This window comes from Apus apus, chromosome 1, assembly GCF_020740795.1.
Source record: "Apus apus isolate bApuApu2 chromosome 1, bApuApu2.pri.cur, whole genome shotgun sequence".
In the NCBI taxonomy this organism is placed as follows: domain Eukaryota; kingdom Metazoa; phylum Chordata; class Aves; order Apodiformes; family Apodidae; genus Apus; species Apus apus.
The window spans coordinates 128357211-128380412 of NC_067282.1; the positions used below are offsets into that span (position 1 = coordinate 128357211).

The 23202-nt window shown below is 42.2% G+C and overlaps 1 protein-coding gene across 1 annotated transcript; it reads right to left on the reverse strand.

The window, feature by feature from the left end:
• Window positions 1–4161: 4161 nt before the first annotated feature.
• Window positions 4162–20035, reverse strand: NOBOX (NOBOX oogenesis homeobox). The gene is made up of 8 exons (XM_051617615.1): window positions 19990–20035; window positions 16953–17564; window positions 16344–16450; window positions 15671–15789; window positions 14620–14753; window positions 7249–7519; window positions 6346–6692; window positions 4162–4514 (listed from the first exon to the last, which is right to left on the reverse strand). The coding sequence occupies exons 1-8, from the start codon at window positions 20033–20035 to the stop codon at window positions 4162–4164; spliced, it is 1989 nt and encodes a 662-aa protein (XP_051473575.1).
• Window positions 20036–23202: the final 3167 nt, after the last annotated feature.

Consider the following 23202-nt stretch of genomic DNA (forward strand, 5'->3'; position numbering starts at 1 on the left):
TAGATGAGGTATCAGAGGTGTTTCCATGCTCGTCAGCATTTAGCTATGAAGACGCATGGCACTGGCAGGTAATGGATTTGGGGTTTGTCACAGTGTTGTGTTTTGTTTTGAATATATTGTTCTTGAGCTTAACATAGCCACATGAAGAAAAATCAGTATTTACCATTCAGCAACTGATTATTTTCTCATGCTAGGTGCAGTAATCTTTATAATAAGCAAGGCAATAACTACCTTGGGAATTTCAACTGCCAAACTGAATAAAAGTTGGCATGGCCTAATGTATCCCACTTTAAAGAAACTATGAAGCCTGTAAAAAAAAAGATTCTCTCTTTTTGACTAAAAGAAGAGTTACTTCATGAGGATTTATGTGCTCTCAGTACATAAAACAGGACTCGTTTGTAGAAAACAATGCTTGCTTGCTGGCTAAGGCACACAGGGAAAAGGCTAATATACCAAATGTACCTGTTTATACATCAGCTATTTAGATGTAGTAGAAGGTTAACAATTTAATGATGCTGAAATATGATATGATAGGTATGTGTATGTGAGGGTGTGCACTTTTTCAGCTGAACAGCCACGCTTTGGGTAACTGGATGAAACCTCACCCTTGCTTTCCTTCTGGGGAAACATGCTTGCTATGCTGGCCTTGCTCCTTTCCAGTTTTACAGCAATGGTGCTGAATTAGTCCAATACAAATACACACGTCCACAGTCTGGCTTTCCACCCTCTTGATTAATTAGGAAAAAACCACAGTAATACTTGATAACGTACAGAGCTATATCCGCTTGACTCACTTCAGAATTCTGACTACTTGGTGTTTCCTGTTAAAATTACAAGAGGCAAAGCTTCAAAAGTGAAGGTGCCACAGTCAGAAGACCACAGCATTTTGAATTGCCACCCTAACAAAGTGAGCCTTCCTGAGACTTAACATGCAAAGGAAATACCTAATAAAAGCACACAGGGTCTAAGCCCGAAGTGACTGTGCAACATGTACCTGCTTCCCCCAAAAGTAATTTTCAGTAGGGAGAATGGCACAAGGAGATTAAGGAGTTGTGAGATTCCAAGATGTTAGTGCAGTGTGCATTGCAGGTATCATAGAGAGGCTCACACAACTGTGGAAGCCTTTTCACCTTGGTAGGTAGCCTGACACGTGGTCAAGGGCTGTTGCTGCTTCTGCCAGTGGCAGCACCAGGCAAAGAAACCCACATCTGCACACCTCTGTAGTGGAGTAACCCTGGTTTAGCTCCAGTGAAGACAGTGGAACTGCAGAAGGGATGGATCTAGCTGTCTCTGTACTCTCAGGTGCCCATCCTTTCCTCCAGCTGTTAACAGTGATATGAAAGGAAGCTCAATTTGAAACTTCAAGCTGAAGTGAATCTGGCAAGCTTAAGGTACAAGCATGGGAAGGGATCACACCTTTCCACTCCAACCATTCCTGGACATGCCTACGTTTTACCCAAAAGCTTGAACACTCAAGATTCAACCCCCAAAGTTTTTGAGGTTGTATCACACAGCACTTAGTCATCCTCAATGTCCAAATTATGTTTTTATGAGAAATGTAGAGGGCTGCATATGCAAGCTGGCTACACAACTTTGCCACCAGACAACATCCAAAAGGTATGTTTCTGAAAATAAGAGTAAAAAAAATACCCACATTTTTCATTTTATTTTTTCTTTACTGTGAGAGAAGAGGCAGGTAGTGGCAGACAAGCTGGCATTCTGTTGGGTTTTATTCTCTTTATCTCCTGGAAGGGTTGTTTTTGAATCCAGGCAAGATACATAGCCAGCCCTTGCTATGAAGAATTCTGCCATCGTCGCCAGTAAGAGTTTTCAGAGCACACATGTAATTGCAATGAAAACTCCTATTCACACCTCTTGGAAATATTGGTTTAGGCTCTTCAGCTGTGGATGAGTGAAACAAGTGTGCAGTAATGCACATTCCCCACCAGTTCCCAGCCTGTTACACAGACAATAATAAACTTTTGCTCTAGGAAATGAAAATTGCAGAATCTCTATACAAATCTGTAGATTCAGGATATAAATCTGTCACTGACTGTACTGCTTAGTCTTCAGCCACTGGCAGACATAAACCAGTGTTTGAGGAGACAGAAGAAAGAAAAAGGAGAGCAGCAGCAGCATCCAACTCCTGCCAGACACTCTTTAGGAACAGATTAGGGAGAAACAGAAAAAATAGACCTGATGACACTTAATTTCATGAGGTACAAGAGCAGCACCCAGATCACTGTAAATACACAAATTACCCAGGCCTTACCTGTGTCCAAAAAAGCAGTGGAAAGACTCAGGGTTAAACACAGAAGGGAACAAAAGAAACACAACTCCAGCTTCCTACAACACCAGGGTCTTTCCTCACAAGGACAAAATGAGTGCCTGCCATAAATTTTAGGTGCTTGCTTTATATATCAAACACCTTCAGCTGGTTAAAGTTCATTAGGGAACCACAGCTCCTACGGACTTCAGCCAGAGTAAGCCATCTCTTCACTCAAGTCCTCTCCTACTCCTGCTGATAACTGATTTCAGAGACATACTGTTTGTTTTTCAGGCTGACAGTCCCAGGTCAAGCAGAAGCTGAGACTTTCAAGCCAAGATCCTTTTCCTTTGCTCTACTAAACTGCTCCTGCTAACACTGTACTGAGATGTTCCCTCAGTAAGATTTGAGGAACACAAGAGAAAAGCCACAGGGATTAAACTGCAACACATCCTTACAGGATACAGATGTAAATGCAAGACATACCCACAATAAACTGGCTACAGCTCCTGTTAACCAAAAAAGACAGTAGAGAGCTTAAGCCCTTTTGAAGTAACTGAGCCACCTCAGGAGTAAACTGTTAGGTCAGACCCTGAGATGATGACCAAGAAAGTGGTAATATTTAAGTTATCAACTAATTCATAAAAAATTTCAAACAATGCAGTTCACAGACATTAAAATCTATCTACAATTCAAACAAGAAGCTAAGCCATTTAATAACTGATAGACATCTGGCTACACTGCTGGCATTTATAGATACAGTTTTGCTGCCATTTTTTGTAGTTTTACGTTGAAAATTAAAAAAAAAAAAAAAAAAAAGGAATTCAAGAGTAGCAAAGACAATGCACTTGCCATGACACTTCTTGCACTATCTGGAGTCCCTAAAATTAGGTGTAGTTGCTGGAGTTTCTCTCCCTCTTTTTCATACAGCTTCTTCTTCATGTGCTATCTTCTCATGTGTTCCAGAATACCAGCCACACCTTCTGAATCTTGCAGGATCTGGAATTTCCACCTCTGCATTGGAGTCTGGTGCCTGTATCAGCTCTTTCCAGCCTGTGAGCTCCTCAAGATCAGAATCCATTAAGAAGAATAAAGTCAGGAGATTCCTGAAAAACACAGACCAGAAGCTTTAACTGATTGAAATTTCCCTGCTTCTTTCCTCAGCGGGAAAATAATCATGGCAACAAGGAAAAAAAAAAAACAAACAACAATAAAAAAGTGCTTCTTTTGCAAATATTATTATTCTCATTAGTCCTTTTGTCTCTTCTTAATTTGCAGAGTTTAAAATGGTAATGTTTCCTTTTCTTTTTTTTTCTCCAAGTACAGCATCAGTCATTAGTTTCTTCTTTAATAGCTGAAGAAAAAAAACAAACAGAATAACTTGTCATTTTTGAAATGTTTTATATTTCAAAATTAGACACACACACACCAAAACAACATTTAAAGCATAGGACACCTTTCAACAAATCTAGAGTAAGGTGATTTTCTATGCAAAATAAAAGTCTGAAAATGGAAATGCAAAGAGAAAGCTCTCCCTTCCCATTCCTGTTCTACTTCCCTCTTCTTGCCCAAGAAATTCTGCCTTGAAGAGAAGTGTATATGCCTCTGGAAATCTTAGACAAAATCAGCACAGTGCAAACATGCAGCTCACAGCTGATGATGTCCAACAGAGGACAGACTTTGCCATCTATTTTACTGACCTATAAGTCACCATTTCTAAAAAAAAGATGAATCTAAGTGGATATAGGATAACGGGACCTATCTTGGACAGCAAGTTTCATTCCCATTTGGGCCACAGTTTTGATCCTGCATTCAAATGAGATACTGCTGTCTTGGAACTCTTTCCTTATACCCCCCTTCTCAAAAACATAATAATAAAAGAATCAGCTGGCCTTTCAGTTACCAACAATAGTCTCTCCTTTCTTGCTGCTACTCTCTGCTTCTTCTCTTTCAGCATGCAATGTCAACTCTGGCTCTGTTTGGCAGTTCTGGTATGAACTCTGGTCTGGTGATGTGACTTCTTTTTGTTTCCCAGTATGTGGCATGGATCCCAGTGTTGTTCCACTGGGGACTAGAAGATATGGAGAGGAGGGCAGGCAAGGTGGCTGGCTGTAGGCAATCTGCTCTGTGCAGCACTGTCCCCCTGCTGTGCTAGGAAATGGCATTTGTGAGTGGAACTGATTTGAGAACGGAGCTCCGTACATGTAGAAATCATTCCAGGGGACAGCTTGATAGGCAGTGATGCCTGCTGAGGGAAAGGCAAGCAAAAAAGCACAGAATAATGAAAATAAGGAAAGGAGGATTAAAACCAGGTATATGTGAAAATATGTATGTTGTGCTTAAGAGAACCCGCTCGGTGCAAATGCAGTATTACAGTTATGCCTTCCTGGCTACTGCAATAGGGCAGACAACACACACTTCTGAAGGTTAGCTTTGCTGTTTACACTGCAGTGTGTTTATCCAGAGCACAGTTATTAGGAGGAAAAACTTAAGAAGTTCATAGCATTGTTATAACCTAAAAAACATGGCATTTCAGCATCGATCCTGAGTGTATGTAGTGGTGTTAGAGACACGCCTCACTCTTTTCCTAGTTAGCTCTGCAAAGCATAACCTGGATGCTTAATCTTCACTTTCCTTTATGAAAGTTGCAATCCAGGAAGTAGGAATGGTTTTTAATGAATATCTAGAATTCAACTAAACTGCTCACTTGCTTACATGCTGAATTAAGAGTTATGGGTGTGTCTACACTGACAGATTAGTTTCCTCCCCATTGCACTTCTGGAAACCTAGGCCCTGGGCATCCACACTGTGTAACAGCCATAGGATCCCTTCCTTGAACAGAAGTATAGAATAAGACACCTTCAACTCTGCCTCTGTTTCTTCAGCAATCCTCCAACTGTATCAGTTCTAGCAAGGCCTGCACCTCTACACATCCCTCTGTGCTCACATGCCATGCACCAAGGCATACAACACACACTTCTAGCAGCATGCTATAAAAACATTAATCTGCTGTGCTGGGACACAGGCCTCATTCCTTATGGCACTCCAAACTGAAAAAAACCCACAGAAAATAAAAATAATTTTAAAAGATGCCTTACAACCAAAGAGGAGAACCAGGCCAAGTGTGCTAGATAGCATGGGTGCTGCCAGACTGTTCTGGAGAATGTTGGCCATGAAGTTTGTAAGTCAGACTTCTGTCCCTGACAAGGTCCAAAAAATGGTACAAAAACAGGAGCAGCATCTATGGTCTGAAAACTCTGTTCTCTTATGTGGTAAGAACAGAGATACATTTTTTTAGACGTGAATTTAATGTAGTGAACCTGACAGTCCAAAGAATAAACTACAACAGTTTATCTTTTGGTTGTACTTGGGCTTGAGCCACTTCAAAATACAAATCCCTGACAAAACGAGGAGACAGACCATGCCATTTTTACCTAGCTACTTTCTAGAAAATTATGCCAAGTGCTTTAATCTAAGTGATGTTGCAAATTCATGTCAGAGGAAGAAAAAGAAAAAAGCTATGTCCGTACCGTTGGTCACTCGTACTCTCTTTTGCACTAACCTAAGATACTTAACCTGCTTTCAAAATGGTTTCCGCAGAAGCACATCAGAGTTAGAAGCCTGTTTTTCTTGCTGTCTCAAAGTTACATTTGCTGTGGCAGCTTTTTCATTTTCCACCCTTGACCCCCACTCACATACACCAAAGGTGTGTTAGTCTGCATAACAGTATATCCTTGAAAAAGAAGAATTAGCTCTCCATTCCAGACAAAACCATTGCACTACCTGACATGTTCACGTGGTAACACTCTCTCTCACATGCAGCCTAGTAGTAGTAACTTTTTATTCAATTTAATGGGTTATTCAGCACTTTATAAAAAAAGCATACAAGGAAATATAAAAAGGCAGCATATATATACACACACATATATGCACACATATATATAAATATTTGTGCATGTTTTTGCACATTCCTTCTTTCAGTCACAGTCATCAGGAAAACCACTGGTCACCCTGAGCATTTCAGGGTGTTGTTTAGTAACACCAGAGAAGCAAGATGCCAAAAGGTTTCAGAAATTTACCTGAGTTTCCACTTGGCTGCTGTAGCAAGAGCTGTCCTCCTGTGGAGTTGTGTAGGTAGCCCTGTGTGGCTCCTGCTGCCCCATAGGTTATGACTCCACTGTTACCGGGTAAGGTGAGGAAAGCTGAATGGGACTCGGTCGGTGATGTAGCAGTGGGGTGGACACTGGAGAGCACACTGGTGGCCAGGTGACTTGGCAGATGGTGGAACTGGGAGAGCTGGTGCTGCTGGAGATATTGGGGCAGCTGGTAAATTCCACCCTGGCTGCTGTACTGGCAGTATATGGTCTCCAGGTTGCCTGCTGGCTCCAACTGCTCAGGGTAATTGCAGGAAGCTGGTGAACTCAAACTGCAGAGAGCAAGGAGAGAGGCAATTCAGAGATTAAAGTCAACAGCTACAGCAACCTGTACAATACACAACTATTTTATTTTCCCCGTGACAGCCACTCCAACCCTGATCTGACTCAAAACCTTCCTCCCAAATGCCAGGCACAGGACAAAAGCAACATAAACCACTTAAGCCAAGTGCTTTCACAGAGGTGTTCTTCAACAAGGCATGTTATTACCTTTCCTTCAATTCTTCCCACTCTCCAAAGCACATCCCAATATTTAAACCATTCTCTCTCAAGGATTCCTCCTCACTGTCCTTCTGAAGCCCACTTACATTTGACAGGCATGCAATTCTGAAAGCACTCTGATTTTTTATTTTTTTAATAGCAGATGTCCTGCCCTACTACACATATTATACATGTTTTCATACTCTATTTAAATGACATTCTCATTCCCACATCCAGCTTTTCAGTTATGCTCCCACCTGGTCTTATGTCCCACCTTCACCCTCCCAAGGCTTTTCCCAGGGTTCACTTTTTTCATCTTCCTCAAAGACAATTTCATCCTGTTCGTACCCTTGATTCCGGATGTTGTAGGTGAAGTCCTCCCTGGAGCCATTTTCCTGACTGGACAAGCTGCATTCACTGTTGGGAGTGTCCAACATCAAGGGAACAATATGACTGTGGTGGCTGAAGGACAGACTGAGAGGTAGGGTGGCCCTGCGGATGGGGGGAGGGCTGGGAAGACTAGGGAAGCACTCTGTTCTGCTGGAAGTGAGGTTGAGTTGAGGTAATGCCTTTGCCTGAACTGCTTCAGAAGATGCCACCATTCCTCCTGCTGAAGGGACTGTGAATAAAAAGAGAGACTACCATAGTAGGCTGTAATACTGAAAATTAAAAGGAGCAAGTACAAACAAGCACAAGAGTGGTAGAACAAAAACACAAGATGACAGTGAATGAGAGGAGGTTAACTGATGGGAATAAAAATAAACCAGTACCAGTAGTGGTGCTGAAAAGCACAAGAGACTAATAGCAAGCTCTCTGGAACAGGGGGTGATGTTTATTGGTTAAATAAAATTACCTTCATTATTTCAGCCTCTGCATACTGAGTTCATTCAGCTCTGAAGAAGGCAGCCAAATGAAGCAAAGTACTTCCTGGAAAAAAGCCAGGAACAATCTCCTAGCCATCTTCCATCTCTACTGTCCTCTGGGAAGAGCATGCTGCACAGAGTACCCTTTTGAAAAATTTAACTGTGGCTTGAAAAAAACAAAAATGTGCCTTCAGAGATCCACTGTCTAGGCCATTTTTTAACCAAATTGTCACTCCTGGTTTGGCCTCTGATGAGTCTTGGAAAAAAAAAAATTAAAAAAGAAAATATGTCAGCTGAAGGGTCTTGGGAAAAAGAAGCTGGGAGATGGGAAAAGAAAACCAACACCATGTGGTCACTGTAATCTTGTTTGGTGACCTATCTCTCAGTCACTGCTGGAGAAGGAGAGAAGAACAGTTTCCTACAGAACAGCCTCTGTGGAAAGAGGACAATAAAGGAAATGAAAAGGTCAGAATCATGTATGCTGGTGATCCAGCATAACACATATACATGGAACTTAAAAAAGCTTGCATGTGGTGCAAGAGAACAAGATTCTCTTTTATTATGCCAAATAGCAAAGGATTTCTCTGTTGAGGAGTATAACCATCAGGTGTGCATGGCACAATGGAAATGATTTTTCAGTTCTGGCTAGGCTGAACCAGCACAAGGATGAGGCAGATATGAAAACCTATCTCCGAAAGTTCAGGTGAAGTTGGTCTGCTCCCACACATTGTAAAGCACTCAGGGAAAGCTAGTAGCGTGGATAGTTTACAGCTGGACTTTACCCTTGTGGGCATACAGAGTAACATTCAATGCACTCCACTAGGTGTGAATCAAAGGCCTTAAACATAAAACCTAAACATAAAGTTGCCACAGCAAGTGTGAGCAACTGTTAGGGAATTTTGGAGTGCATGCCCAGAGAGCTGGTAAGAAGGTTCCATTTCAACACTTTGCAGCACCATTTCTCAGATTCCCCAGTGTGCTTTGCAGTTGTGCCTATCTTGTTGCATCTTTCAATTTTTTTCAACTCTCTGCAATTATGGAAAGTAGGAGTCCTGATGTTTCAATGAAAACTTGGATAGCTCTGATTTGGGTCTCATTTAGAAAACCAGAGCAAAATCTAGGTTGGCATCTTTACAGCATTCACATGCCCAGGCAATTCTCAGTAGTTTATTTTTTCAGAATTGAATATATTTCTTCTCCACATTAGATAGCATCTGTGATGCACCTGTCACAGTCCTGTTTTTTGACACAGATCTTGGCCCACACAACAAAGCACTAGTCAGGACAACATTTTGTTTCATCAGAAGTCAAAACAGCTTAGCCAGAAAAGAAGTTGAAGATCTCTTCTGGTTTTTAAAAAAAATCTTCATTTGCACTAGTTCTCCTAACCATTCTTTCCCAGAGTGTAGCATTTCACACAATCATTATGAAAGAGAAGCTACATGAAGCACAACTTATCTGAAAAATGGTCTACGTGCAGTTAAAGCTTCAGTTCAGTGACAGTAGGATTAGCTACTCTGCAGATGGCTTTAGTCTTGCTCAGGATGAATGCAAAGAGCATAGCAGTATAGCCCAGGAAATAACATCTAAATCCACTTTCACACCTACTAAGAATTAAGTTCTGGTTGTTCACTTGTTGTTTGTTTGTTTGTTAATATTTGGCACACTTACTGCAGATAATCTTTGTGGATCATGAAGACAGCACACTCAGCCTCCAAAAAGCTGCTTCAGCCTTTTTTAAAGTTTCCTCTATTTCTCAGTCCTTTTGAAGAAAGACATCAAATTTGTGTCTTCTAGATAAAGCCACCAATGTGGTAAGAGCAAACAATTCCCAAATAAGAAATACCTGCTAAATCTGACACTATATTTGTAGATTTCAGCACCTTGTGCAATGATGAATTCTGATCACTGCCTGGAGAGAATAATTCCATTTCACAATTCTGTTGCTTTCCTGACATGATATGGAGATAAATAACCTCAGAAGGCTTACCAGTGAAAATGGGAATCTAACAGTAGGATTTTTTTATCACTTCATTATTTTGTGTTTTCAGTCCATGAGGCAGCCTTGGGAATTTCTGGAGAGCAATTTAATAATTTGCTTCTTGGGATCTCTGAACCAGTCCTGGCATTACACTTGTCTTAAGAATGGCTGTTCTAAGTCTTCAGTTACACAGCTGTCTTCCCCCTACTACAGCTGCTTCCTCAACATCCTAGTAGAGTTGAGAGACCCATTCTTCAATACAAATTTATTCCAATGAATGGGACAGTCTTAAATTAACAGAAACGAGTGTGTATATTTTTGGTGAGATGACTGATTTCAGCCTTTCACCAGTCCTAAAAGAGAGTGAAGCCTATTCTTGAGAGGTGTTCCTGAGTTTATGGAAGGCCATGGTTTCAACTGTGAAAATATGGCTTTCAAATATTCTAGGGAGCTGCTTTTGCTGCTGTTAACAGACCAGATCATGTGCACAAGATTTGTTACCTGACTGACACCTACGTGCATTGGAGCCCTTTCTCTTGACATCAGCCACACGTGACTTTCTTAGTCAAGCACTTATTATGTTGACAAGCACTGTGCAGCTGATGTTGTTACAACCCAAGCAACCAGTCTAACCTCAGATGGTCTGCATGCTATGGCTGCTTTCTCAAGTATCCAATCAAGAACTCAGCAAAAGGCTGTATTACTAGGAGTCTCTACATCATACACTACCCAATCCAGTTGTTTTTTTTTAATGAAACATGTGTACGTTATGTCAATTACAGCATTTACTGGAACATTAAAGGCCATCACAAAACTTTTCACAGATACATCCTTTTCTTGAAATTATGATAAAACACATTTCTCTTGTAAACAACATCTTGAAAGTAGGTAAAATATTCATCAAACTGAAGACCAATGGCAGTCATCATTTACGGGACTGAAGATCAGCAAACCAGCTTCAGTCTCTAACTGTGTTGCTTTGAGAAGTGTGTCAATCTGATCCTTTTATGGATTTTCAGTAGGCCAGAATCTATCACATATTTAAAAGGTATGACTTTTGCTTGCTCTGTCAGCTATGCATCATCAGCTTCAAAGTGATTTGTTCAAAAGCCAGAATCCCATAAGTGAAATCATTAGAGCTTGTCATTTATTTACTTTTCTTAGACAGATCATGTCCAGCTTCATGCAATTGCTCCCAAGACTTCCATTACAATCCCATCTCTGCCACCAAGTTTCTTGCTATTTGCATAAGAGCTACCAGTACAGGCTGGGCTCCTCAAACACCCTCAGCAAGATAGGCACATGAAACTAAGTATTTCTTGCAAAAGCACCATTGAGGCAGAAAAATCTCCTTGCAAACCAGAAGCACAGGAAGTAACTTTTCTTTCTAAAGGGTCAGCGCTAAAGAAAACATAAGCCAATGTTTTAAGTCAATGAACTGCAGATATATATATATATACATACATACACACACTAGCAGGATACCTCAGACAAACAAGAAAAACTTAAAATAAATGCAAATATCAAAAAAAGCCTCCATTAATTTAAAGCAAGTCATCTGTACAACAAAAGTAGGAAAAAAGAAACAATTCTAAGATCAAAGCAAGCTTAAGACTGAATTTTTGAAGCACAAAAAACTCTCAGGGCAGGTAGCATGGCTAACACCAAAATCAGAAACCATAACTGGCAGCAAGGCAGACTGCATCTCAAATACAACTTGCTGGCATTTTTAATCAGCTTGTTTGGAGAACTGTACAAAACAGAGAGAACCACTGTCTAGAGCAAGGAAAACCAATGGAAGAGGCAGCACTGAACACTCTCCAAAGGTGAGAGGTAACAGATAATACTGTTCTGATGCCCTTAAGTCATTTGCTTGTCCTGCTGAAAATGTTAAAATACATGGCTACCAAGGAAAGCACCTGAATAGCCACTTGGTTAGGCCTAAGACTCTGGATACAACTGCACATTGTGCACAGGTCACAAATTACTTTGTGGAAACCTGCCATGAGCTGTGTCCACAAGGGCCACTTCTACCAAGCCATTGGTTTTGCCTTGTAAATTGATGAAATTTTTAATTCATTTGCTCCCTGTTCTATTTTGTTTCTGTTAGTTTGGATTTTATCCTATCCAAGTTTTATCTCCTTCATCTTCTGAGGTAGTCTAATTAAAAAAAAAGTAATAATAAAAAAAAACAGGTGGGCCCTGTTTGGCCTTATTTACTGGCAAGCTTTTTCTCTGAACAAGGAAGCTGAATTAATTAAAGTCGCATCGTCTTTCATTTTTCCTCCACTTCATTTTCTGCTTTCATTCTTAAAGAGAAAAGTCTGCCTACCCAATGATAGATAGCAAAAAGAGCAAGTTTCATTCCCCATGGCTGTGTTCTCCTGCATCTAGTAAGGCAAGCTCTGACTGAAGACTTTTGTGGGATTGTACCATGCAGATCTCTCTTCTATGAGGACCCTCTATGCCTAGGAGCAGCCTTTTCCCTCAGAGGGAGCACTAACTTAGGTCTCTACTCTGCCCAGGCACCAATTCTCCCGTGACTTGTAGGAATGTAATTTTTGACAGAAGGTGGAAATCTGAAATGCAATTAAACAAATTTGAGGGCAGGGTGGGTTTCATAAATAAAGGGAATGTGTAGCTCATTACACACATTTCTTCCTTCCCTCAGGAAACCAGGTTAAAAACCAATCACCAGACCTCACAGTTGTGTACATTAGCTAAGCATGCCTCTTCTCTGAAAAGTGATTTAGAAAAGGTACTTTTTTTTTTTTTTTTTTCCCCCAAACAGATCTGTATCTGGAAACTATTTACCAGTCTTAGATGACACGTGACACAAGCAGATTTCATTACTTCTTGCCCAGCATGATTTAAAGAGAACAAAGGGAAGCTTGTTCACTCACATAGATTTAGCAGAATGAAGTACATTCTAATCCTCACACACCCATAACACTGAAAATCCAGGGGTTTCAGACAAGCAAAGGAAGCATGTGTTTCATAAAAGCTAGGTGCATACATAGTACATGCAATAGGTGGCAGTCAGCAGCAAGTTCAAAGGATTCAAGGTGTGAAAACCAGCTATCTTTATAGCTCATTTTCTCACACACCCAGTCCAATTTCAGGGACACTCATTTGCCCTTTTTCTTCCTTACATATTGTCCAAAGGATTCAGTTGGGACATTTCTTTCATAAAAACTGCTTGTATTTTCCACACAGAGAATTGCACCTCAGCCTGCAGATTCCTCAAAAAGAAACTGCTCCATACAGACACATGACAAGATCACATCCCTGAACGAAACTTCGTTTCTCTAACAGACATATTCTCTCTTGAATAATTAGGGTGTCTGAAGATGCACTTTAAGAACCAGGAGAGTTCTAAATACAAGTGTAGAAATGTAAGGATTTTTATTTGTTTCCTTCAAATGAATTATTTTGCAAAATCTTGGTCTTTATCTAATTAAATACAGGACTCAACAAACAGCACCCTTTCATCTTTCTGGGAAACAGTGAATTATTCAAACACTTTGACCATGTTTACTGAGCTGCAAGAAGTGGAAAAACTGGAACTACCTGAATTACAGTCCTACCGGTTCAACAGCTTGTAGAATTGACTGAAGTAGTTCTTGCCTTGAGACAACAACAGGCAAATTTAAATGATAGAACTGCTAAATTACAGTATCAATAAAGTATCTCAATTAAGTACTTTTAGCATACATATTTATTAGTATTCTAAGCTTATCAACACAATCTTATAGTTGCTTTCTACAGTGCCAAAATACTTCAAGGTATCAGCACTATTAAAAATATATTAAAGTCTTTGAGTCATTATCAGAAAATGACTTACACAGAATTGCTCTTAATACTGATAACCCTGTATATTTAGAATACAATGAGGGGGCAGAAATGATGGCATGAAATTCAAAAGAATTAATTGCACTGGGAAGCAGGAAAATATGCACAACACGTCTGCATATCTGTTGCTGGGGATATCCGTCTCTAAGGAAGTGGTGAAATCCTCATCACTATGGAAATATTTTCAAGTTGTGCCAACTTCAAAATGTAAACATGCATAGGAAACGCTTTAGGGAACATTCCTGACTCTAGGGAATGCTCTGATACTCCACACATGAATACACAATTGAAGAAATCCTCTCTCTTTGGCTGCCATCAATCCTTAAAGTCTGATGCAGCTCAGGTAGAAAACTGGTCCAACAGCACACCCCGCTGACTTTCAACAACACTACAACTGCAATTGAAACAGGCTGTATGCTTAAGGACTCAGCTAGTCTCACTCCTTCAAGGTCTTGCACAAAATAGAATATTACACAGGCTGGAGAACTCAAGGAACCTCGTTTGGATAGATATTTAAAGGTGTGGAGTGCCTGAGGGAGGTTCTACCACCCCAATAGTTTGTACAGTGCACTTCCTCACACAGCTCACTTGACTACACATCATAGCCAGAACGTTACAATCTAAACCAGAATATGGGATGTGCTGATCTGCCATGAAGAGCATAATAACCAGATTAATACTTTCATAATAATTCAGAGAAGCAGTACCAGTGTAAAACAGCTATTACAGAAGAATGCCCCAATCACGTGTCCTTACAAAGTCACATTCAGAATTGCTTGCTGGCTTGTACCAGGACATGAATAAAGACTGCAGATTTGACTCTAGCATTAGCAAGGAGGCACTGCCAGGCTGGTACATACCTGGTAGATGCTCAGTTAGCAAAGAGCTATAAAACTCAGTGTCAGTTTTTGGACTGATGCCATAGGGCTCTCACATGACTTTCCCTAAAATGTTTGGGGACCTATCAGCACCATCAGCTCATGCTGCAGCCGTGCAAAATACTTGTGCTGATAGAGGTCTCACCTGAGGAGGAGGCAGGCGGTGCAGGATGTCCACTGAGCAGGCTGGAGTAGTTCCCAGCTGTAGTGTCTACACTCAGCATGGCAGACTGGTCATGAGCCATGTCAGGCAACGGAGGCATGGGCAGAACAGGTGCCCTGGAGGTACACATAAAGGGTATAAGCATGGACCAGAGGACAAGACATTACAACAAAGTATACATTCTTCTAACTATCCTACAATGGACAAATCCTAGATCACTAGCAGGAGGAAAGGGAAAGCGCTAGCTGACTTATGAGTGCAAGGAGAAAGAGTGCAAGAGATGCTGTATCAACAGCACTTGTGGGAGGAGCCCCAGGTCACTAGTGTGGAAAGGACAGGCAGCAGGGACAGTGCAGTACAAAGAGTCAGATGGTCTCCAATCTTTCACTTAAATTTTTCATTTAATTCAGTTTTCTTCACAGGAAGACTCTTACTCTAGATTGCCATATATATCTCCCTCTGGAGATTAATTTCTTCCCTCACTCACTCATTAACTCCTCCTTGAAAGACCTTCTATCCTGTCACATAGTCTCTTTCCACATCCCTCAATAAACATCCCCTGCTCACCTGCAAAAGATGTTAGCTTTTATTTCTTCACAGAAGCCTATGACTTTGTAAGACTAAGCAATCAACATTTCCATTGCCAAGTGAAAATCCATGGAAATGGAAAGCGATGATGGGGGAAGAACTGGGATAAAAGAATTCCCAAGTGCACACAAAGCACCTAGCCAATGCATTCACAGAAACTGAAAGTGGAAGGGGTGATTCCACAGACCTTTCTGTCTTGTCCCTTTCTCTCCACATTACTTCAGCCAGAGTGATTTCAACAGTTTTATTTCAAAACAGTGCTACAGGTTAATCAAAAGTGCTTTTAAGAGGGTCCACTATAATTTGCCCAAGAGTCTGACAGGCTACAAAGGTCCAACTCAATGGTCATCTCTCCATAGCTTAAAAGTAAGGGGGAAATGGCAAAGGAAAATATTTAATTCATTTGATATCTATTGTGAAGAAGTGAGAAAACAGGGTCCCTCACCCATAACAATCTGACCCAAAGGGGATGGACAGAGTTGAAGATGTTGGATATTTTTTGTTGCCTTTCACACTCAAATTCTCCGATTTCCGCCACTTTGCCCTGCGATTCTGAAACCAGACCTGGTAAATAGAAAGAATGGACACATTCAGAGAGGAAGCCTTCTACACATGGGAACACAGGAAACAAATCTGTAATTACTGCCTTCACACATCACCAGTGAGAAACTTTTCTTCCAGAGAATGAAACGTCAAGAAACCTTTCTTCTAGAGCATCTGCAAGATTAATTCCAAACAGAGATTAACAGGTACCCCCAAACACTGATTTCCTTTGTTGCCCATGATCTTCAAGACAAAAGACATTAACTCCTATATCCTTAGCCTCTTTTTCTTACCCATTATAAGTCTCATGTTAGGGAATTCCACCTCTCAGGGAAGAGATGGAATACACAACTGCAGATTCCAGTGACATTTTGGATGCAGTAGGTGATTGTGTGGTGTCCATCCCTGTGGGCCCTCTTCCTTCTCTTGTCACCAGTGGATGGTGTTGTCTCTATCTCATTACCTATTAACTCCTCTTTCCTTCCTACTCAAGCTCCACCTCCCTGCCCCAGTCCCTCTACATCAATTTTCTGCACAGAGGCCAGAGTCAGGATGGTTACCCACACAGACGTTACCATTATACGTTGTGGTGTTACGCCCACCATAGCTGCGATCTCCCTCCTTTTCTCATTGTCAGGGTAGTGGTCTTCCTGGAACATCTTCTCCAACTCATTTAGCTGCTCTGGAAATGATGCATTGTTCAAAGAGAAAGACATGGGGAGTATGTGATAAAAAAAAAACACAAACAACAAACAAAAACCAAACAAACAAAAGGAAAACAAACAACCACAAAAAACACAACCCAACTCCCCCCCCCAAAAAAAAACACCTACCAAAATAAACAAGACAAGGGAAAACCAAACCAGAACATTTTTACTATATTCATTTTACCATATTCAGAAATACAGTAACAATACAAAAGGTATTTTTTAAAAGTAAACCACAGAAATAACAAAAAAATCTTCCGCAGTAAAACAGAGCATCGCTAGCAATGCTTCAAACATAAGGCACTCAGCAACCTTTACTTGAAGAAGCCCTCATGCATCTAATAGTGTGGAAGGCACTGCAATACCAGTAAGAGCAGTTCAGCACCTCCATGCTGTGCCTTCAGGATGGTGAAGGAAACATCAGCACCACTGGCACTACAAGTGTCACTGTCTGCCAGTGGGTTCCCCGGCATCTACCTGCACTATAGAAGGTACGTGACTTCTTCCTGACTGGTGGAAAAAATTCTGGATTCTCAAGTAACTCTTTTCTTCTCTTTATCCCATCATGGCTACTTTTGGATTCCAGAGCTGAAGACACCTTGTAGGATTGCTGAGCTGCAGCGTTGGCTGAGGCACTTTTGAACGACCAGCGAGCGGCTGGGCCACGCACATCCTGCCTGCAGAGGTCTCCCAGGATTCCACTGGATGCTTTCTCAGCACATATTCCACTTCTGTTGTTACTTTTTTTCTTCTTTGCCTCCTTTTCAATCCCATCAGAGTAACAGCTCTCACACTGGTCAGGTGATCCTGACTGACCTGTGGGCTCCTGCACAAGTTCAACCACAGAGAACAGGGGCACGGTTCTCACATCACGGAGGAAATTCGATGGTTGCCCACACACTGAGGCAAGGTTGAACTGGCTGTCAAGAGCCACTGAGTCTTGGGAGGCTGACCCAGTTGTCTGCAGGGTGCAGTATCTTCCATCTTCTTCCAGCTTTACGGGGCTGATGTTATCTCTTGTTCCCAAGGTACCCTCAACTTCTTTTATAGCTATGCCTTGGCATGCAGATAGCGCCCTGCTCCCTGTACCTGCAAAACCAACCCAAGACAAGGCACAGGAAGAGTTAATTCCAGACACGGACAATAAAGGGAAGGTTGTGTATTACAAATACAGTAGAGGAAAAACAGCACTGGGCATAACAAAGGTCCTTGGAATAAGGAACGAAACAAAAATCAGTGACTTACCAAGATACTAAGTGTCACCTTATTAAAATGAGCAAAGCAAAAATACAGGCAAAACTTTGGTCTACTGTGTCAGCAGTGATTATCTGACAATTGTCGTAACTTTTTGTTTTGCAGAGGCTTCTGTTTCTATCATACTCAAGCTGGCCAAGCAAAAAAACAGACAATTGTACAAACTTCCAACAACTGTCTTAGTTTTCTGCAGCCTCAGCCACAATATTTATGACTTACAAGACACGCTATTAAATGGCTGGCTGAGGACAAAAACAGGTTAAGGAGTCTGAACGAGTTTAACAAAAAGCACAAACTGCATTACAGTAGGAGAGACTGAATAATAGAAGACAGGTCAGAAGGAACACAGCAAGGGAAATAATAAAGAGAATAATAAAGAAGCATTATACTTTCCCAGCTGAGATATGTTTCCAAAAAATAAAACCCCCTGATTGTGTCAGAATGTGTGAGTCTGTGTGATTTCTGCTACTTAAAAAAAAAACCCACAAAACAAATTAAAAAAGCCCCAAACAAACAAAAAACGAGCAACCAAACAAAAAACCCCAAAACCCTAAGGAATAAAATGCTACTAGACTAGAAAGTAGAATAATAGAACTAAAACCATGTATCTGCCTCTGTCTGGAAAGAAAAAAAATTGAGTGGACTATTGGCAGCATTTCAGTTGCATGTGCCTACCCAAAAATGTGGTTGTTTAATTTGGGGGGAAGAAGATCTAAAATGATTGCATTTCACTCCGTCCTATTTTTTATATATATTAGTGCAATGCCAAAATAAAGGACTTTCTTTCTGCCTTAGTATTTCTTTCTTAAACTATTGTTAATAAAAAAGGAACTCCACAACACCAGCCAGATGGGAGGATCCTCATGGAAGTATGAAGAGATGCCAGGCTGCTTCTAAGACTTTCTAATTTGTTTTTTACAGGATTAAGAGAACCAAGTGTGTTGTAGGGGAAAGAGACAGAGGCAGGAAACTATGCAGCTATAATAATTGGATCTTGTTAAGCAGCAACAGTTTCCACTCCTGTTAAATATCCTAATGGAAAGGGTCAGGAATTAAGCAAGGCAGAAGCTGGCTATGTTCTATATAATTTATTTTTCCACCATCCTCCTCATTGCCTCTGAGCTCATGTCACTCATTATGTGAAGAAGCTAATATTTCCACGTGTCACCCATTCTGTGACTCACCCTCTGCCTCAATTCAGGAATAGCCTTTTCAGCTTAGTGGTTTGATTTGAGAAGGCTTTTTACTTCTTTTTATGCAAGCACCAGTATGTGTTTACATCACAAAATACATTTCAGAGTCTTGTATATGTACCTCGTATCTATGGCAGAGAAAGAGAGCGACGTCTGCAAGTTTTAAACCACCTACAGGAACATTTCTCCAAGATAAATTAAATTGTTGTATTTTTCTAAAGCATATAGCAAAGGCCTGATAGCAACTTGGGATTGCCAAAGAAAAGACCTGGAATGAAAGTGAAGTTTGGAGAGAAAGAAAGGCCTCCACAGTAACCATTTGGAAGTTGCTAACTCAGCCCTTTCCCCCACCATTCATACAGCAAGAGACCAGACTGAGCATCACTTTGTCTCACTTTCAGATAAACATAACCTTAAATAGAAGGGAGTTTAGCTGACCGGGAACAGCATACATATAGAATCTGGAATGCCTGAGCTTCTGAAGGTACATGGGCCAGACACAAAGACCTCTTTTTCTTCTCAGAACCACCTCCTTAGACATTTCTTGGAATAACCACTTGCACAATGACAGCAAAGATTGTTGAGGTTCTTCAGAGCACTTGGTACAAAGAAACCTGACCACAGACACAGGCAGAAACATCACCTCCACAAATTCACCCATGCCAGCTCAGACAAGGAGCAGGGAAAGCTGGGCAGTGGAGAAGGAGTTAAGTGCCAGCAGACTAGAAGCACAGAGGAAGCAGGAACCCCTCCGTGGTACACGGATGAAAGGGACACCTGCCTGCCCCAGCTCTCAGGACAGCTTGCCAGGCGCTTTTTACAACCCAGGTGACCCGAGGGCCACACCGGGACCGGGACAAGCAGGGGCCCATTGACCCGAATCTAACCCCCGCCCCAGACCCCCCCCGCCAAAAAAAAAAAAAAAATGGTGGCCTCCACTCAAGGCCTAAAAGAGGCGACAGGATCGTTATCCTTCGCGGGGGCTGCTCATTAAGCTCATTGCCGGCGCAATGAGCTTAATTGTGGGTCATTAAGGAGAGCCGGCGCCCCAGCCCCGCGGCCCTTACCCAGCCCTTCGGCCGCCCGCTTCTCCTCGACGGCCGCCCCGTCCATGCCGGCTCGGCGGCGGCACCTCCGGCCCGGCCCGGTTAATGCCGAGCCCGCCGCAGCCTGCAGCCGCTCATCAGAGGCAGCTGGGCCGCCAGCAGCCCCCGAGGGGGTTGGGGGGGGAGAGCGGGGCTGAGGTGAGCTGAGCAACCCACCCCAGCCTCCTGGAGAGGGCGGGAAGAGGCGGAGGGCGCAGGTAACGGGGCCGTCCGGAGCGGCCTTTCTTCTCTGCCCTCGGGCGTCACGGCCCGGGGGGACCCATCGTGCGGGGGCTGCCGTGAGGGGAGGCAGCTGCCCTCCCGCTCAGCCCGGCTCCGAGGGCCGCAGAGCCGGTCTCTGAGGGGGGGAGAAACGTGGCAGCCGCGCGTAGGGCACGGACGTGTTTCTGGCACACCGCGGGGACACCTGAAACAGCCTGGTGTGTGAGCTCCCGGGAGGAGCAGGCTTGAGTGTCTCTCAACAGCACACCTCGGAAAACCCAGACGTTCCAAAAATGGGGTGGTGTAATACGAGTGAGGCGAGCTTCATTCTCTTTAAGCTGGAAGGGAGGAGATGGAGGGTAGACGTTAGGTAGAAGTTCTTCACTGGGAGGGTGGCGAGACACTGGGACAGGCTGCCCAGGGAAGCTGTGGCTGAGAAGTGTTCAAGGCCAGGTTGGATGGGGCTCTGAGCAACCTGGTCTAGTGGGAGGTGTCCCTGCGCGTGCAGGGGGGTTGGAGCTAGATGATCTTTTAGGTCCCTTCCAACCCAAACCATTCTATGATCTTTCCTTGTGGGCTGTCGGGAGGACAGATTGGGTGTTTTTTTTTAATCTGCTTTTGCTACAGTTGTTTATCAGTGCTTCTGATTCTCCATAAACTAGTGGTTGCAAGAAATAAATGGCACTTCTTGACTTCCAGGCACTGTAATTTTAAATCCTTTCAATACTTAACAATTCTTAGAAAAAAACCCAGGCTACCAAGAGTTGTGCAAGGCAGGCGAGCAATCTTGGGCTATTACAAGTTTTATCATCTGCTCGAGTAACATTTAGAACAGCTTTGTGTCCTTGCAGGGGAGCTACACGAGAAGAAGGGCAAGAGTGAACCAAGTCTGGCTTATCTGACTTCTTTTGGGTCACATGTGGTTGATGGAGAGGCCTTCACTGTAACTAACTGGTCACAGTGGTTCCAGAAATCCAGACCTCTGCTCTTGCATCCTCTGTGTACAGCTTTCCTCACCTAGTGGAGTGCAGCCGACCCTAAGTACTTCTTGTCTGTCTGCAAACAGCAGAGACAGTGTTTGCTTTGAGTTCTGCTTCACCAAGACAGATCATCCCTTGTCCTCAGTATCTCACCATTCTCCTACTGTGCATTTCCCCATATACCCTGTCTTTGTTTCAAGGTTCACCCTAGCGTTGAAGATCCTGCTTCTGCAGATGCTTGCACCTGAGAGCAGTTTAGTTATCTTAAATGAGTGTATCCTGAAACACTTGTGCCAGCACTCTGGAGTTAGTATAATGAGTATGACAGTGCACCTGGTTCAGTCACTAAATGAAACGCATGCTGGCTGGAATGTTATTGCCCCTGAAATGGCATTTAATTTGTTAGCAGTGTTCAGCTGACACAACTCTGATCTTGGAAGGGATGGGACCTTTTCTGTATTAGATGAAAGTGCAAAGATAAAAATAGGTTTCTGTTTCTGAGCAAGGTTGTGTTTATTTACTGAATTCTGGTCCTACTGTCAACATTTTCTAGTATTGTGTAAGGAAAAAAGTGTGTAGAATGCTTTTGTTTCTTTTCCTTTAGGAGGGACCTATACAGGTCTCTAGAGCTATGAGATATTTTTTTTTTTTACTTTAGAGCCACATATATATTTTTATATATTTTACACTTTTTATATGAAAAATGACAGCATTGATAACATTTGGTTTTCAGATATAAACAAAGGATTTCTCAGATTCTCAAGAAAACTTTAAAAATATAGTTCATGCTTGTATTTAGTTGCCATTACTATCACAAATGAGTTTAAGTGCCCTCTAAAGGCTGTAGTCTTTTTTTTTTTCTTTTTTTTTTTTTCAGTATAGAAATACTGAATTTCTTTTGTCCAGATACACTGTATCAGCCTCCACAGGTTCCTGAGGAAGACACTGTTTCTTCACGCTTCAATTTACAGACTGCTGTTTAAGAGACACTGGCATCTCTCATGCAGTGTTCCTATTCTATGGACCTTTTTTAGATCTAGTAAGATCCCCATGAAGGGATCTTACTAGAAAAGTATAGGGGTTTGGTTAACAAACTATGCTTTTATTTCTGTTTAATACTATTTTTCTGGGAAATCAGGTTATCCACGAGATAAGGGACCGATCCTGACTCGTTATGAAGATTGTAGCAGGACTCAGCAGACACACTCTACTTAATTTCTGCCTCCTGGATGTGCAGTTGTAAGTGATAGTGTACTAGTCATAATTAAGTCTGTACAAGTTAAGGAGGTGTTCATCAGTTTCAAAAAGCATGAATTAATTCAGTGCAGATCATAGAATCACCTAGGTTGGAAAAGACCTTCAAGATCGTTGAGCCCAACCATTAACCCCACTTTACCTAGCCCAGCACTAAGCCATATCCCCAAGTGCCACATCTAGATGACTTTCAAACACAGCCAGGAATGGTGACTCAACCACCTCCCTGGGCAACATGTTCCAATGCCTGACAACCCTTTAAGTGAAAAAGTTCTTCCTAATGTCTAGTCTAAACCTCCCCTGGTGCAGCTTGAGGCCATTCCCTCTTGTTCTATCACCAGTTACTTGTGAAAAGAGACCAGTGCCTACCTTTTTAAGGCATCCTTTCAGGTAGTTGCAGGTGGTGAGGTCTCCACCACCCTCCTTTTTAGACTAAACAGCCTCAGTTCCCTCACTTGTTCTCAAGGCCCTTCATCAGCTTCGTTGCCCTTCTTTGAACACTCTCCAACACCTCAATGTCTTTCTTGTGTTGATGTGCCCAAAACTGGACACAATATTTGAGGTGTGGCCTCACCAGTGCTGAGGACAGGGGGACAATCACCTCTCTACTTCTGCTGGTCACACTATTTCTAATACAAGCCAGGATGCCATTGGCTTTCTTGGCCACCTGGGCACACTGCTGGCTCATGTTCAGCTGCTTGTCAATGAGAAACCCCCAGGTCCCTCTCTGCTGGGCAGC

Excerpts from the sequence above, each read along its gene's own strand:
- NOBOX (XM_051617615.1), bottom strand. The coding sequence starts at position 20,035 with ATGGACGGGGCGGCCGTCGAGGAGAAGCGGGCGGCCGAAGGGCTGG. Across the intron at positions 17,565-19,989 it reads GCGGGCGGCCGAAGGGCTGG|GTACAGGGAGCAGGGCGCTA; the intron begins GTAAGGGCCGCG and ends TTGGTTTTGCAG. Across the intron at positions 14,754-15,670 it reads TTTGGGTCAGATTGTTATGG|GGCACCTGTTCTGCCCATGC; the intron begins GTGAGGGACCCT and ends GTGTACCTCCAG.